The following is a 14056-nucleotide window of genomic DNA, read 5'->3' as shown; positions in this document are numbered from 1 at the left end:
CTTTTGTGCACGGAATTTTAACGAGAACTTGTCCATGTTAATACCTACTTCTCTCAAACATTATTTCATAATGCTGCATTGAACAATAAACCATTGTTTTCTAAACTATTTTGCTACGGAAATAATTTTTTTCCACTCGGTCACACTGCTTCTCAATGTAGGAAACACCCCCTGAACTTACCTCCTTCACCATTAGCCAGTTGCTGGACACTCAGGTGCTAAATAAATCCTTGTAGACTGATAAGACTGTTATTTCAATTATATGCAACGATAAACGATTTTTTCTTCTGCAGTATTCCTTGTGCCCTCGCAAAGTCTCAAGTGCCGTGCAGTCGTTTGAGAGGGTATCTTAAGGGAAACGTCTTAGACTCTTTGAAAGGGGTCACGTAAATTTAAAATAATACTAAGCTTTTAGGTCCCTGAAATCATTTAATTTTTTTAAAAAGATTTTATTTATTTATTTGACAGAGAGAGACAGTGAGAGAGAGAACACAAGCAGGGGGAGTGGGAGAGGGAGAAACAGGCTTCCCACGGAGCAGGGAACCCGATGCGGGGCTCGATCCCAGGACTCTGGGATCATGACCTGAGCCGAAGGCAGACGCTTAACGACTGAGCCACCCAGGCGCCCCAAAATCATTTAATTTTTTAATGGTAGAAAGAGATTACTTCCAGGGCGCCTGGGTGGCTCAGTCGTTAAGCGTCTGCCTTCAGCTCAGATCATAATCCCAGGTTCCCGGAATGGAGTGTCCCATCGGGCTCCCTGCTCAGCGGGAAGCCTGCTTCCCCCTCTCCCACTCCCCCTGCTTGTGTTCCTTCTCTTGCTGTCTCTGTCAAAAAATAAATAAAAATCTTAAAAAATAAATAAAATTAAAAAAATAAATAAATAAGAGATTACTTCCTTCCCTTCCTTTCTCAAGGCTAATGATAGCTTGTTTATAAATATTTTTCAACCTATAGTGTGGTGAAGGCCAACTCCTACGGACTCAAAGAGCAAACTGCTTTGTCCTTCGCGGGTCACTCGCGAGTCCTCGCACCTATCACACGCTCTCAACACGTCGGCTCCCACGACATTGCGTAGCTCTCGGTTTGCGCAGGCGCGTTACCCCCCTCCCCACTTTTCCCTTAGGCGCGCGGCGGAAGGGCGCTCTTTCAAGTGCGCTTGCGCACACGCTGCGCGGGAAAGGTGGTGGAGTGCATGCGCGGGGAGACATGGCTGTGAGGGACGCGGCGGCAGGCCCTCCCGGGCCTGCGAGGGACGAGGAGACGGCGCTGTTCTTCGAGAGGGCCCATTACAGGCATGACCCGTGCTGGCTACTGCCCGTGCCCCCGCGCCTCTGTCTGGCCTGCCTGCTGGAGCTGCTGCCGGAGCCCTGCGTATCGGTGCGAACGGGGCCCCGGCATTTCCCTCACCAAGCTGGGCCTTCCCTCGCCAGGCCAACTCCCTCAAACCGGACGCGCCTTCCCCAAACCGGGCCGCTTCGTTAAATCTACCCTCTAAACAGGCCTGCTCCCTCACCAGGCTGGAGCGGCCTTCTCTGCTATACTACTTCAGCCTCAGTTTGCCCCACAGGCCGTCCTGCTCTGAGCGCAGTACCCTGTTCCGGACTCACCCCTGCGCCTGGCTCTGGGCCTCGCCTGGGCCTGTTCCTGTCCGCACTAGCCGCCCCCGCCCCAGGGCTCGCCGGCTCGCATGCCTGCCTTCCCTTCCCTGCTTTGTAGCTGCCCTGCCGTTTGTTGCGCTCGCCATCTCTCCAGGATCTAGCCTTGGCTTGGCCCACGGGCCAGGGCACGCGCGGTGGAGGCTCCTCATTCCCTTCAGATTTCTTAGGGTGTAAATGTGGAGGAGGGGGCTGCCTCGGTGTCTGTGATGGCAGGGGTGACAGGCAGAAGGTACAACCAGGCGGAGTGGGAAAACCTTTCTAACAAGCAGAGCTGGCTGAAAAATGGGCTGCCTTTTCTCTCACTGCCTACCCACCTCTGTAGTGTTTTTTGTCCATGGAGGCATCCAAGAAAAGTTTGGGGGATCACTTTTCTCTCAAATTCGTGAGAGGGGAATTCATGCCTTGGAGGGAAGGGGGTGGGCTAGATCAGTGGTTCTCAAGTTGTCTTTTTTTTTATTCTCAGGTTGCCTTTACACTTCTAATTTTTTTTTTTTTAAGATTTTATTTATTTATTTGAGAGAGAGAGAATGAGAGAGAGCACGGGAGGGAGGAGGGTCAGAGGGAGAAGCAGACTCCCCGCCGAGCAGGGAGCCCGATGCGGGGCTCGATCCCAGGACCCTGGGATCATGACCTGAGCCAAAGGCAGCCGCTTAACCAACTGAGCCACCCAGGCGCCCTATTTTTTATTTATTTACAAGATTTCATTTATTTATTTGAGAGAGAGAGAGCGAGCATGAGCAGGGGGAGGGGCAGAGGGAGAAACAGACTCCCTGCTGAGCAGGGAGCCCAATGCGGGACTCGATCCAGGGACTCCAGGATCATGACCTGAGCCGAAGGCAGTCGCTTAACCGACTGAGCCACCCAGGCGCCCCTGCCTTTACACTTCTAAAATGTGTTGAGGACCCCAAAGAGCTTTTATTTATGTGGGTTATATCCACTGATATGTACTGTATTAGAAGTAAAAACAATTTTAAAATACTAATTTAAAAATAATAGGTCCATTACGTATTAGCATAATTGGTTTTATTGTGGCAAAATACACACGACATAAAATCTACCATTTTAAGTGTGCAGTTCTGTGGCATAAATAATTTAAGTAAAAATAATGATATTTTCCAAAACAAAAAAGATAGTGAAAGGAATGGTTTTGTCTTACATTTTTGCAAGTCTCTTTAATGTCTAGCTTAAGAGAAGATAGCTGGGTTCTCATATGTTTCTGCGTTTAATCTGTTGTATATTACTTGTCATGTAATCTTTGAAAGATTTCACTGTACGCTTGTGAGAGAATAAGAGTGAAAAGAACAAATTGCATCTTAGTATTATATGAAAATGATTTTGATCTTTTGGATTATCTGTAAGGGTTTTGGGCACCCTCTGGGGTTCCCAGGCTACCCTCTGAGAACTGCTGGCTAGCTGATATTTGAGATTTCATTGAGGCCAGAAGTTCTGAGGCTGCCATTCCTGGATAATGAGTCAGAGATAAAGAGATAAATAAGACGGTTACATGGAGGAGAAGATGAGAAGGCTAAAAGTTACTGGGAATTTAGTATATAGATATATTTGCGGTCAAGTGCTGTTGGGATGAGGGAAATTGGGAAAAGGTTTTTTAGAGGAGGAACCATTTGAATTAGGCTTGAGAAGATGAGTGAGATTTGGACCAGAGGAGATGGGGGAGCTTATCCCAAGAGGTAGGTATTAGCAAGGATGAGTTTGGGGAGGTAATCAGAGTGTTTGAAAGGAAGTTGAGGGAAGTGAGATTGAAAAGCCAGGTTAAGATGAGTTCCTCCAAGAGTTTGAATCAAGCTAGAGTTTTGACTTAATCCCATAGGTAAAAGAGAGTCATCGAGTTTTTTTTGAGTAACTTATTTAATCACTAGCTTAATGTATTATGTAGGAGGAATGGGTGAAGGAATACATGAGATTTGCAATAGCACAGGTTAGAGGCAGCGAAATGCACCTTTACTCTTTATTGAATGCACTTTTTTTTTTAGCTTCAGCTCTCACCAATTGAAAGGGGGATGTAGGGGCACCTGGGTGGCTCAGTCGTTAAGCGTCTGCCTTCGGCTCAGGTCATCATCCCAGGGTCCTGGGATCGAGCCCCGCATCGGGCTCCCTGCTCTGCGGGAAGCTTGCTTCTCCCTCTCCCACTCCCCCTGCTTGTGTTCCCTCTCTCGCTGTGTCTCTCTCTGTCAAATAAATAAAATCTTTAAAAAAAAAGGGGGGGGATGTAGTTAGTTGTACCCATGTTCCTGTTCTATCCTCAGTGCGTACGCCCTTTCTTTACCTAACTTTTGCTACTGTCTTGAGCACTTTACACAGCCACTACCCAGTTCCCTGTACAGGGTGGTGAACTGAGTGTGAGGATTTATGTCCATGTCGAATGGAAGGATGAATTTCTCTACCGACCTCTTTGAGGCTCATGCAGGGTCTCCAGAATCACTCTCCTGGACTTTTGAATGGAAAGGGCACTGACCTTGGACAAGACCTAGTTGGAGACAGATTTGAGTCCTTGGGAATGTCTCTGGGCTTCTGTTTTCTCATCTATAAAATGGTGACAATAATACCTATTTTTGCTTGCTTCACCAGTTTGCTAGGCTTAAATGAACTAGTAGACAAAAGAGTGATTTGTGAATAGTAAAGTGCTCTGTAAATATAGGGTAGTGGGAACCTTAGCTCATGTATAATCCTCTGTATGAACACATGGATTCCTTTGTGTGGATGATGCCCTTTTTCATGCTCCCTTTAGGGATATATGATCTTACTCTAGTTTAGGTAAACCCTCCAGTATCATCTTGCAAATATATTTAGAAATTATAATTGTTTGGGTTCAGAATGGCTGAGACTTGGTTGTTACGGAATGTTTTTTTCATCTGCCCCAAGTTGGTGCGCAAGAAGCACGTGCTGTCCTGCTTCCGAGATGCTCTCTTGAGGCATGCCTCCCTGGTCATGCAGTTGGTGGCTCAGGATCAGAGAATCTGTATCCACTTCATAAGCATGCTTTTCGGTGAGATTAAAAGGGAAACTTGGCATGAATTTTGTATGTATAGCATGTATATTTGTTTTTGGGTTTGGAGAAATGGTCTTGGGAAGACAATTTAGGTTTTTTGCCATGTAACAGTTTATTAGTAAATTGTTTTGTCATATGATGAAGAAATGATCCCCTTTCTAAGACACATGATGCATTGGGTGGTAACTGGCTTTGCTACAGCTAAGAGGTTAGTAAAAGTGTGAATATGAATATGGGAAATGTGTGATCTTTCAAAAAGTCCACTCTGACCCTTGAATAGGATCAGAAGGTCCAGACTAGACTCCATTGACCTGGTGTGACCCTGATTGAATTACTTTCCCTCTTCTGTGCCTGAGATGGATTAAAAGGTCCCTTCTTTTAATATAATTATAACGTCCTATGGAAAGAGCCCTTTCAGGGAGGAGGGGAGCTAACTCATATTGGGTACTTTTCTCTGCTAGAGGCTTTTCAGGCTTTTAACTGCCAAGACAGTTCTTTAAGGGAGAGAAAATGGTCCCCAAGGCTAAGGGAAGTCATGGTTAATAACTGGCAGAACTGGACTTTTACCCCAGGTCTATTGCAGACTCCAGAGCACTCAGTTTTTATGCTGTGCCACACTGACTGTTTTTATCCTTTTAAAGCCAGAGTGGGTCACTGAAAGTCTAGGTGTTTGGTGTCGAGGATAGCATTTATCTGGGACATTGCTTAAAGCTGCTATTAGTCTAGAATTTATAGTGTACCTTTGTGGTTTTGTTTCTCTTTTAACTATTAACCATCCCCCTCTCTTCTCCCTCGGCTCCAAGGGCTGTTATGCAATGTGGAAGGTGGGAGTGTAACAGACCTCTGTATTGAAGGTAAGGTGAAATTGTGTGTACCTAGCATTTGAAGCTGAGGATATTAGCCTGAATTGCAGCTCTGGTTATTTGAGATCTTGATGAAATAAATGTTTTATTTTAGAGACATATCAAGAAAACTCAGTTGTCAGTCACTAAGTCTGCACTTCTTTCTCAGGCACCTACTCTGTGCCAAGTACTGTATCAGATACTAGGGATATATAGATGGGTAAGACATGGTTCCTGCCCTCTAAGAGTTTACAATCTGGAGGAGAGTTTGGCTGGCAAATAATGAGAGCTGATGAATACTGTTAGAAAGGCATGTACAAACTCTGTTTTCATTCCATCCACATTGGTTGGTTGGAAGTTGTCTGCACATAGGTGATGGTAAAAGCTGAGGAAATGTGGGAAGGGTGCCTGGCTGGCTCAGTCAGAAGAGCATTATGACTCTTGATCTTGGGGTTGTGAGTTCTAGCTTCATGTTGGGTGTAGAAATTACTAAAATAAATAAACTTTAAAGGGCTCAAGGGGAAAGAAGACAAGGGAGTTGGGATAGGAAGATTCTTGCAGAAAGAGTAATTGTATCAGTTATGGTCTAGTCAGGAAACAGAAACCACACAAGTTATTTAAACAGGGAAAATTTTAATATAAAGAATTATTAACTGGGTAACTGAAGGCAAAAAGAGAACACCAAGTTTTCACAGAGGTAGCAATTTCAGAAAGCAGCTTCCACCCTTAGAGCTGGGGAAACAAAAGGAGGTTGGAATTATTAAAACATAAGTTTTCTCTGTGGAGAGGATGCTGCTTGACTGTTCCTGGGTCCATGACCATCTAGGCATGCAGTTAGCAGCTGTAATAGATCATAAGTTAATAGGATCTGTATAGGGCGCCTGGGTGGCTCAGTTGGTTAAGCGACTGCCTTCGGCTCAGGTTATGATCCTGGAGTCCTGGGATCGAGTCCCATATCGGGCTCCCTGCTCAGCGGGGGGTCTGCTTCTCCCTCTGACTCTCTTCCCTCTCATGCTCTCTGTCTCTCATTTTCTCTCTCTCAAATAAATAAAATCTGAAAAAAAAAATAGGATCTGTATATCCCTCTGACCATCTCTCGGTCTAGATAATGTGGACAAACAAATATACCACTTGAAGTTCTGACCGCTGGCAGGAATGGGGAGATTTCCCTTCACCATTCAGCCACTCTTGAGTGGGGCTATAATCCTAAAGCCATCCACTTCTGGTTGGTGCCAGCATAACTTGCAAATCTTCATCAGAACCCAGGAACTTTACGGAGGCAGTAGGCTCTAGGTAGAGACTGCAAAGCCAGAGAGAGAAGAAGGACTTGCTCCTTCCTCATTGTTTCCTGTTTGCTGCCTGCCTTCTTCCTGTTTCTATTATCCTAGAATGCTTCCTTACCTTGGAAGTGGCAGAGCCTTTCTGCAGCAGCTGCTAAATCTAATTTGTAGCTTTTCCCAGACTTGCAGAGCCAGCCTCTTCTTCACCGCTCCTCAAACATACTAGCAGAAACATCACAAATGATTGTATAGAAGGACGGGTTTGGGGTTGAAAGATAATATTGTAGGCAATTATTGGCATGGGAACTCACCCATAATTCTGTTTTCTAGTATATGAAGGAGCAAATTGTGAGGAGGAAAAAAGTAGAGATAATATAAAATAGTAGTTTTCAACCTTAGCTTCACAATAGACTTACCTGGGTAACTTAAAAAATATCCAAATGCTTAGGCTCTTTCTCTAGAGATTCTGATTTAATTGGTCTAGAGTGGGAGTTGGGCATTAATATATTTTTTTAACTTCCTAGGTGATTCTAATGTGCAGCCTCATTGTGAACCACTGATATAAAACAATGAAGAAGCCAGAAATCCTTTGGTTTGGATATGTACACACAGTTTAACTGGGGAGATAGAAAAGACTATACTGGCAACACAAGCAAATGACTTTGAGTAGAAGGGCTATGAAAGGTGAAGTGTGGGCCAGGGGTTGACTTCTGGTTAGTAATGCTACTGTGTCTGCTTAGTCCTCATCCAGCTTACAACTCAGCTGAAGTTAGAGCACATCATACATTGCCTGCTGGATGAGTGCCACAAAGAGGTCAGTAAATAGATGTGGGTTCTTAAGTACCCCTCAGAATCTTCAGATATCAGAGCTGGGCCCACCCTTCTTTGGATAGATAGATGGGGAGATTGAAATACAGAGAGAAAGGGACCTGCGTGAGGCCACTGAGTCAGTGGCAGAGCCAGAGCTAAGGCTTGGGTCTTCTGATCCTGCTCCACTACTGTTTGCAGCCTCCTTCCTTCCCCTTTCAACCTTCCAAATGCTATCTCAGTGTGGTGGAGTCCCATCTTTCTGACAGAATCATCCCATGGTTATTCTCTATGTCCTTCTAAGTACAACATGGATTTTCTTGATCAATTTATCAAGGAAATATGTTTTACTATGTCTTGGCTTGGTCTTTTTATTTGGTTTAGATTGTATACAGTATTTTATACTGAAGTCATTTGCTTTTATCTAAGCATCTAAGGCAGGCACTGAGTAGGTATATTTAACCTGCCTTCTTCAAGGTAGTCAAAGATACCAATTCAATAAGTAGCTTTTACATTGTGTTTAAGATTTAGGAATAATATCAGAATCACTTTTTATTTTTTGCAAAAGGAAGACAGATGTTTATCTTAACACCAAGAGCAACATGTAATTATAAATTATACTAAGTTATCATTTCATTATAATTACTCTGCATATGATTAATATATCAGCTTGAATTTATAATTATATGTATCAATACTTATCATTATGATGGTGCCACTTAACCCTTTTGAGTACTTTCAAATGCTAGGCACTGTGTTAGGTGGTTTACGTACAGTATCTCATTTAGTCCTAACAACCCTATGAAGTTGATACTATTATTATTTCCCACCAGAGGAATTAAGAGTCTTGCTTAAGATGCTATAGTTAGTTGCTAGAGAAGGGAAATATATACTACCGACTCTCCCTGTAAACCATCAAGCATAGGGCCTGGCAAATAGTATTCAATAATGGCTATTATAATGATGATAATAATAATACCTTTTTTTTTTTTTTTTTGTACTGATCCAGAATTCTGTCTTTATGATGTTCCCAACTTTCACCCCCCAGTTTCTGGCTCTATAGAAGACACAATATGCTAATTTTAATTCAGTTTAACAGTCATGTCCTGAGCTAAGTACTGAGCACTCTGAGAGGAATCTAATCAGAGCTTTTCCCCAGGGTCTTCCCAGTCCAATAGGGGAGATAGACACTTAGTTAAAGAGGCTGATTACTGATTGTGTTGAGAGACACATACAAAATAGGCTTTGGTCTGGATAGAGCAAGTTACATTTTGGTGGGAGATCTGTCCTGATCCTAATAACAGAGCGGAATGTGTTCACTCTCTATAGCTGTGTAACATGCCCTCCATGAGAGGCAGCCTGGCCACCCTGACCCTTCTCGGCAAGTTGGTGGATGCCATCCCTCCCCTGGCAGACAAACTTGTAATGGAGCACAGTGAGTGACCTCTGGGAAAGAGCTGCCACTACCCTTTTACCTGCTTTGATCACACTTCCATCTGGGTGGTCCATTCAATATATACACCTGGGAAGTCATTACTTCTCTAGGTTTTAGTTTTCTCATCTGCAAAATGTACTCTATGTTGGCCAAGTTGAAAAAAGTATTTATTGACTCTGGTCTTGAGCTATTTTGATTCTTTATGTTAACACAAACTAATTAAATACCTAATTTTGAACCTTCCTTTGGGTGAAAGGAGGAATTAATTTTGGAATATAGAGGTACTTTTTTCTATCAGTAAAATGCAAATAAATATCTCACAGAGTATTTACCTCAGAGTAAATCACTGCACTTCTCTAAGCCTTGGTTTTCCCTTTTGATTAAGTACCCAGAAATCATTTATTATGGGGGATTATAGGGGATTACCATTACTACCCTACTGGGCACAATAGTTTGGAGTTTCATACAGCAGTTGACATTGTGAGGTTTCCCTGGCTCCTTGGCTGTTTTATGGACAGGTGACCTGGTGGAGCATCTGTTGAGAGGTTTAGTGTACCCCAATGAGGGGGTGCAAGCTTCTGTCTGTTACCTCTATGGGAAGCTGTACTCCTCACCAGTGGCCGCTGAGACGCTTTCAGGCCATTTCCGGGAGAAGCTGTGTCCTCTCTTCCTTTCCACCCTGGATGGTGCCCAGACAAAGGAGCTACAGATCAACTGTTTGGGTAAGATGTAGGACTGGAGAGAAAAGAGAGAAAGCTTTTGAGGTTTTGCTTGAGGACTTGAGATGTTGGCTCTTTAGTGGTGGGGAAGTTTGCTGCTTTGCAAAGGGTAGAAGTCATGGGTTTGGGAGCTAAAATGCACAGACTGTGATAGATGACTAGAGTTGATGTGGCATCTTAAGAATGTTGCCTTTGGGCACGTGGGTGACTCAGTTGATTAACCATCTGCCTTCTGCTCAGGTCATGATCTCAGGGTCCTGGGATTGGCCCCATGTTGGCTTCCTGCTCAATGGGGAGTCTGCTTCTTCCTCTCCCTCTGCCCCTCCCCCTCACTCATTCTCTCTCCCTCACACTTTCTCTCTCAAATGCATAAGTAGAATTTAAAAAGAAAAAGAATGTTGCCTTTGGAAGGAAAAGAAGAAAGAAAGTGACACCAACAATTTTCTATCTCTGGTTTTTACTGCCTGTCCTAGTGTATCCTGTTTTTGCTGTCAGGTTAATCTTCACACTGCACAGCTCGTGTTCTCTCCTTTTCCTATTTGAAAAATCATCTATCGTCCCTCTGGCCTCCGGGGTGATGTGCAGGTGTTTCTACTTGTTATTTGAGGCTCCTTGGGAGCCCCAGCGTACCCTTTCAGCCTCTTCTCCTGCTGCTTCTTTATATAGGTACACAAGATCTATCAAATGCTTCTGAGTAGGGAGCTTTCACATTTTGGATGGAGCACATGGGCACTATGATTGGTGACTGGGTGAGGGCCTGTTCCAAAGCAGGAGCAACAGGGAAAAGCATAGTCTAAGTGACAACAGCTTCTTTTCACAGTTTAGGCCAAGAGTTCTGTTATGAACAGTCCAGTCACACATAGTGTGTGTTCATTTTGGGCCAGGCCCTGTGCCAGGCTCTGGGGTCATAAAGATGAGCAAACCCAAGCTCTATTCTGAAGGAGCGCATAGTCTAGTATGGAAAACAGATGTGGACAATTAGAGCCCTGTGTAGTAAGTGTTGTCATGGAGGTTGCCCAGAAAAGTGTGGGATTCTATTCAACATTGTGTTAGAGGTCCTCGCCAGAACAATAAGGCAAGAAAAAGAAATAAAAGGTATCAAAATTAGGAAGGAAGAAGTAAAACTCTCTGCAGATGCCATCATTTTATATATAGAAAACCTTAAGAACGTCACAAAAAACTGTTAAAACTAATAAATGAATTTAGTAAAGTTATAGGATATAAAATCAGTTGTTTTCTATGCACTAACAGTGAATTATCTGAAAAAGAAATTAAAACAATCCCATTTATAACAGCATTAAAAATAACAAAAGTACTGGAGCACCTGGTTGGCTCAGTAGGTTAAGCGTCTGACTTTGGCTCAGGTCATGATCTCGGGGTCCTAGGATTGAGCCCCACTACAGGCTCTGCTCAGTGGGGAGTCTGCTTGTCCCTCTCCCTCTGCCCCCACCACCCTGCTTGTGCTCTCTCAAATAAAATCTTAAAAAAAAAAACAACCCTACAAAATACTTAGAAATGTTTAAGGAGACATGAAGAAGTTTCCAGAGGATGTTTGAGGGGCTACCTGGGGTGTACTCTGGTACCTATACTCCTCTTGCCTCACCTCCTACCCCTTTCGTTTTCTAGGTTTGCTGAGGCAGCTGCTGAAGTATGATCTCTTTGTGTCTGTGATCATGAACAAGTCTGCAATGGCGGAAAGTACTGAGGGTGTTGAGGGGCCACCAGAAAAGACCTCATTGCCTTTGGTGCTCAAAAAGGTGATTGTCTTGTGATTCCTGGTCTCTAGGTTCAATAACAAGGGAACCTGAATGGCTCCTGGTCCTTGTATCACTACTATCTAAGATTTTCAAGGTGTTTTCTTCCTGACCCAAATAATATGCTGTTAGAGTACTGAAAGTACAGTTGAACCTTAAACAACACAGGGGTTGGGGCACTGACCCCCCCCATGCAGTTGAAAATCCACATATAACTTTCAACTCCCCCAAAACTTAACTACTGATAGCCTGCTGTTGACTGGAACCCTTACTGATAACAATCAATCAATTAACACATATTTTGTATGTTATATGTATTATATACTTTGTTCTTACAATAAAGTAAGAAGAAAGAAAATGTTATTAAGAAATTCATAAGGAGAAAATACTTGTAGTACTGTACTGTATTTATTGAAAAAAAATCCATGTGTAAGTGGGCCTGTGCAGTTCAAACCCATATCGCTCAGGGGTCAACTGTAGGTTTTATTTCAGTTGTGAATCCTTATATGCATATCTTCTCCTTAACATCTAGGCTGGCTGATAATGCAGAATACAGGCAGCAACAGAAGCGAAACTATCTCGGTTGTTTTAGGGATAAAACTCAAGCTTCTTAGCTTGGTACCTAGAGCCCTCTTTCTCTGGATCCTGTTTATCCCTTCAGCCTTATTAACCTGTCTCTTCCACCCCACAACCCAGTGCTCCAGCCATATGTAACTTCTCCCTGGCCTTGCATGTGCTAGGACATCCTGTCTCTGTGCCTGTGTAGATGCTCTTCCGCTTTGCCTTTCCCCTCTCCTTTGTCTATTGATCCTTCAAGGCCTATAGGGTTCCCTTTTCCTCTTGGTTTCTTTAGGTAGAATGTACCTTATGTCACAGCACTTACTTCACCATATTGTGGTTGATCTACTGGGAGTTTCTTTAGGGCAGTACCTGAATTTGGCTATACCTCTCTGTAGTGCTCAGCACAGGGCTTGGCAGAGCTACTTATCCTCATCTGATAGTGGAGATAATCATTGATTGACTAGACTGTGGGACTCCTGCAGGAAGGAGGAGGAGCCCTGATCAAAAGTGGGAAAGGGCAATTGGAGATAGATAAGGTAAATATTAAAAACCAGCTTAAACTGCTCCTCCTTGTTTCCCTGGGATGCCTCTAAAAAGGTCCATTCAGGGCCTGTGAACTCTGAAGAGCAAGTCCTGTGTCTCTGAACCAGAAAATCTCATACTGAATTCTTTTCTGTGCTCATTTTGTTGCTGCCATCCTGGAGTCCATGGTAACATCTAGTTAGAACATTTGATCTCAGGCTAAGCAGGGCACAAGGTCTTGTGTCCTCACAGTGTGCCAAGGAAGCATAATGGTGGCAGGGACAGAGATTAGAGAGCACTTCCCTTGGGGGACAGGACATTGCAGAGATAGGAATCTTGGTTTAGGGGTACTATCCTCCATTCATATATGGAGACTGTTATTCTCTTGACAATTTTGGATGATCAACATATTATTTTACTACATTAACCAGCAAGGTTGCAGCTACGGTGAGATGAGTGAGGCACTTGCCTTAGGTGCAAAATTTAGGGGATGCTAAAAAACTCAGCAATCAAGATAGATAGTATTTTAATGCAATATTTTTTTAAAAAATCAATTTGATTTTTTAAAAAATCAGTGCACAAAATTCATAATGAACAAAATACCAAAATTTTAAATAAAGAGAAGGCTGACATGTATCCTTTTACCTCTGTTCTGGTATTTTTGTCAGATTCTAATGCTATTCCTTCCCGCTTTTGGCTGATAATCAACTTATTCTTCCAAAATTTAGGTCCCTGGGAATATATTGTCAATGTTTGTGTCCCTGCTGTTTCAATGTTTATTCATTCATTTAGTCAGATACATACTGAGCACTAATGCGATATATCAGTCACTGTGTTAGGCACTGGGAATATCATGGTATGTAAATAGATGAATTCCTTGCCCTTGCATGGTCTAGTGGGGAAGGCAGGTTATGAACAAGTAAATGGACAAGCAAAGTAATTCTTTTTTATTTATTTATTTATTTATTTTTATTTTTTTTTATTCTTATGTTAATCCCCATACATTACAACATTAGTTTTAAATGAAGTGTTCCATGATTCATTGTTTGTGCATAACACCCAGTGCTCCATGCAGAACGTGCCCTCCTCAATACCCACCACCAGGCTAACCCGTCCTCCCACCCCCCTCCCCTCTAGAACCCTGCCTGCCCTTCAGAGTCCATCGTCTCTCATGGTTCGTCTACCCCTCCGATTTCCCCCACTTCATTCTTCCCCTCCCGCTACCTTCTTTTTCTTCTTCTTTTTTTTTTTTTCTTAACATATATTGCATTATTTGTTTCAGAGGTACAGATCTGAGATTCAACAGTCTTGCACAATTCACAGCGCTTATCAGAGCACATACCCTCCCCAGTGTCTATCGCCCAGTCCCCCCATCCCTCCACCCCACCCCCCACTCCAACAACACTCAATTTGTTTCCTGCGATTAAGAATTCCTCATATCAGTGAGATCATATGATACATGTCTTTC

General features: G+C 43.2%; 1 protein-coding gene across 1 annotated transcript in view; it reads left to right on the top strand.

Moving 5' to 3' along the window:
• Nucleotides 1-1209: 1209 nt before the first annotated feature.
• MEI1 (meiotic double-stranded break formation protein 1) overlaps nucleotides 1210-14056 on the top strand; it is a 75270-nt gene continuing 62423 nt past the window's right edge. Inside the window, exons 1-7 of the mRNA XM_034987397.1 lie at nucleotides 1210-1380; nucleotides 4542-4665; nucleotides 5472-5522; nucleotides 7531-7604; nucleotides 8927-9032; nucleotides 9551-9754; nucleotides 11378-11508. Coding sequence (XP_034843288.1) covers nucleotides 1210-1380; nucleotides 4542-4665; nucleotides 5472-5522; nucleotides 7531-7604; nucleotides 8927-9032; nucleotides 9551-9754; nucleotides 11378-11508 — 861 coding nt within the window. The remainder of the gene's footprint in view (nucleotides 1381-4541; nucleotides 4666-5471; nucleotides 5523-7530; nucleotides 7605-8926; nucleotides 9033-9550; nucleotides 9755-11377; nucleotides 11509-14056) is intronic.

Source organism: Mirounga leonina, unplaced genomic scaffold, assembly GCF_011800145.1.
Source record: "Mirounga leonina isolate KUSES-001 unplaced genomic scaffold, KU_Mleo_1.0 Mir_418, whole genome shotgun sequence".
In the NCBI taxonomy this organism is placed as follows: Eukaryota; Metazoa; Chordata; class Mammalia; order Carnivora; family Phocidae; genus Mirounga; species Mirounga leonina.
Note: the sequence above shows the minus strand (reverse complement) of the source record. Positions and strands in the feature narration are given on the sequence as shown.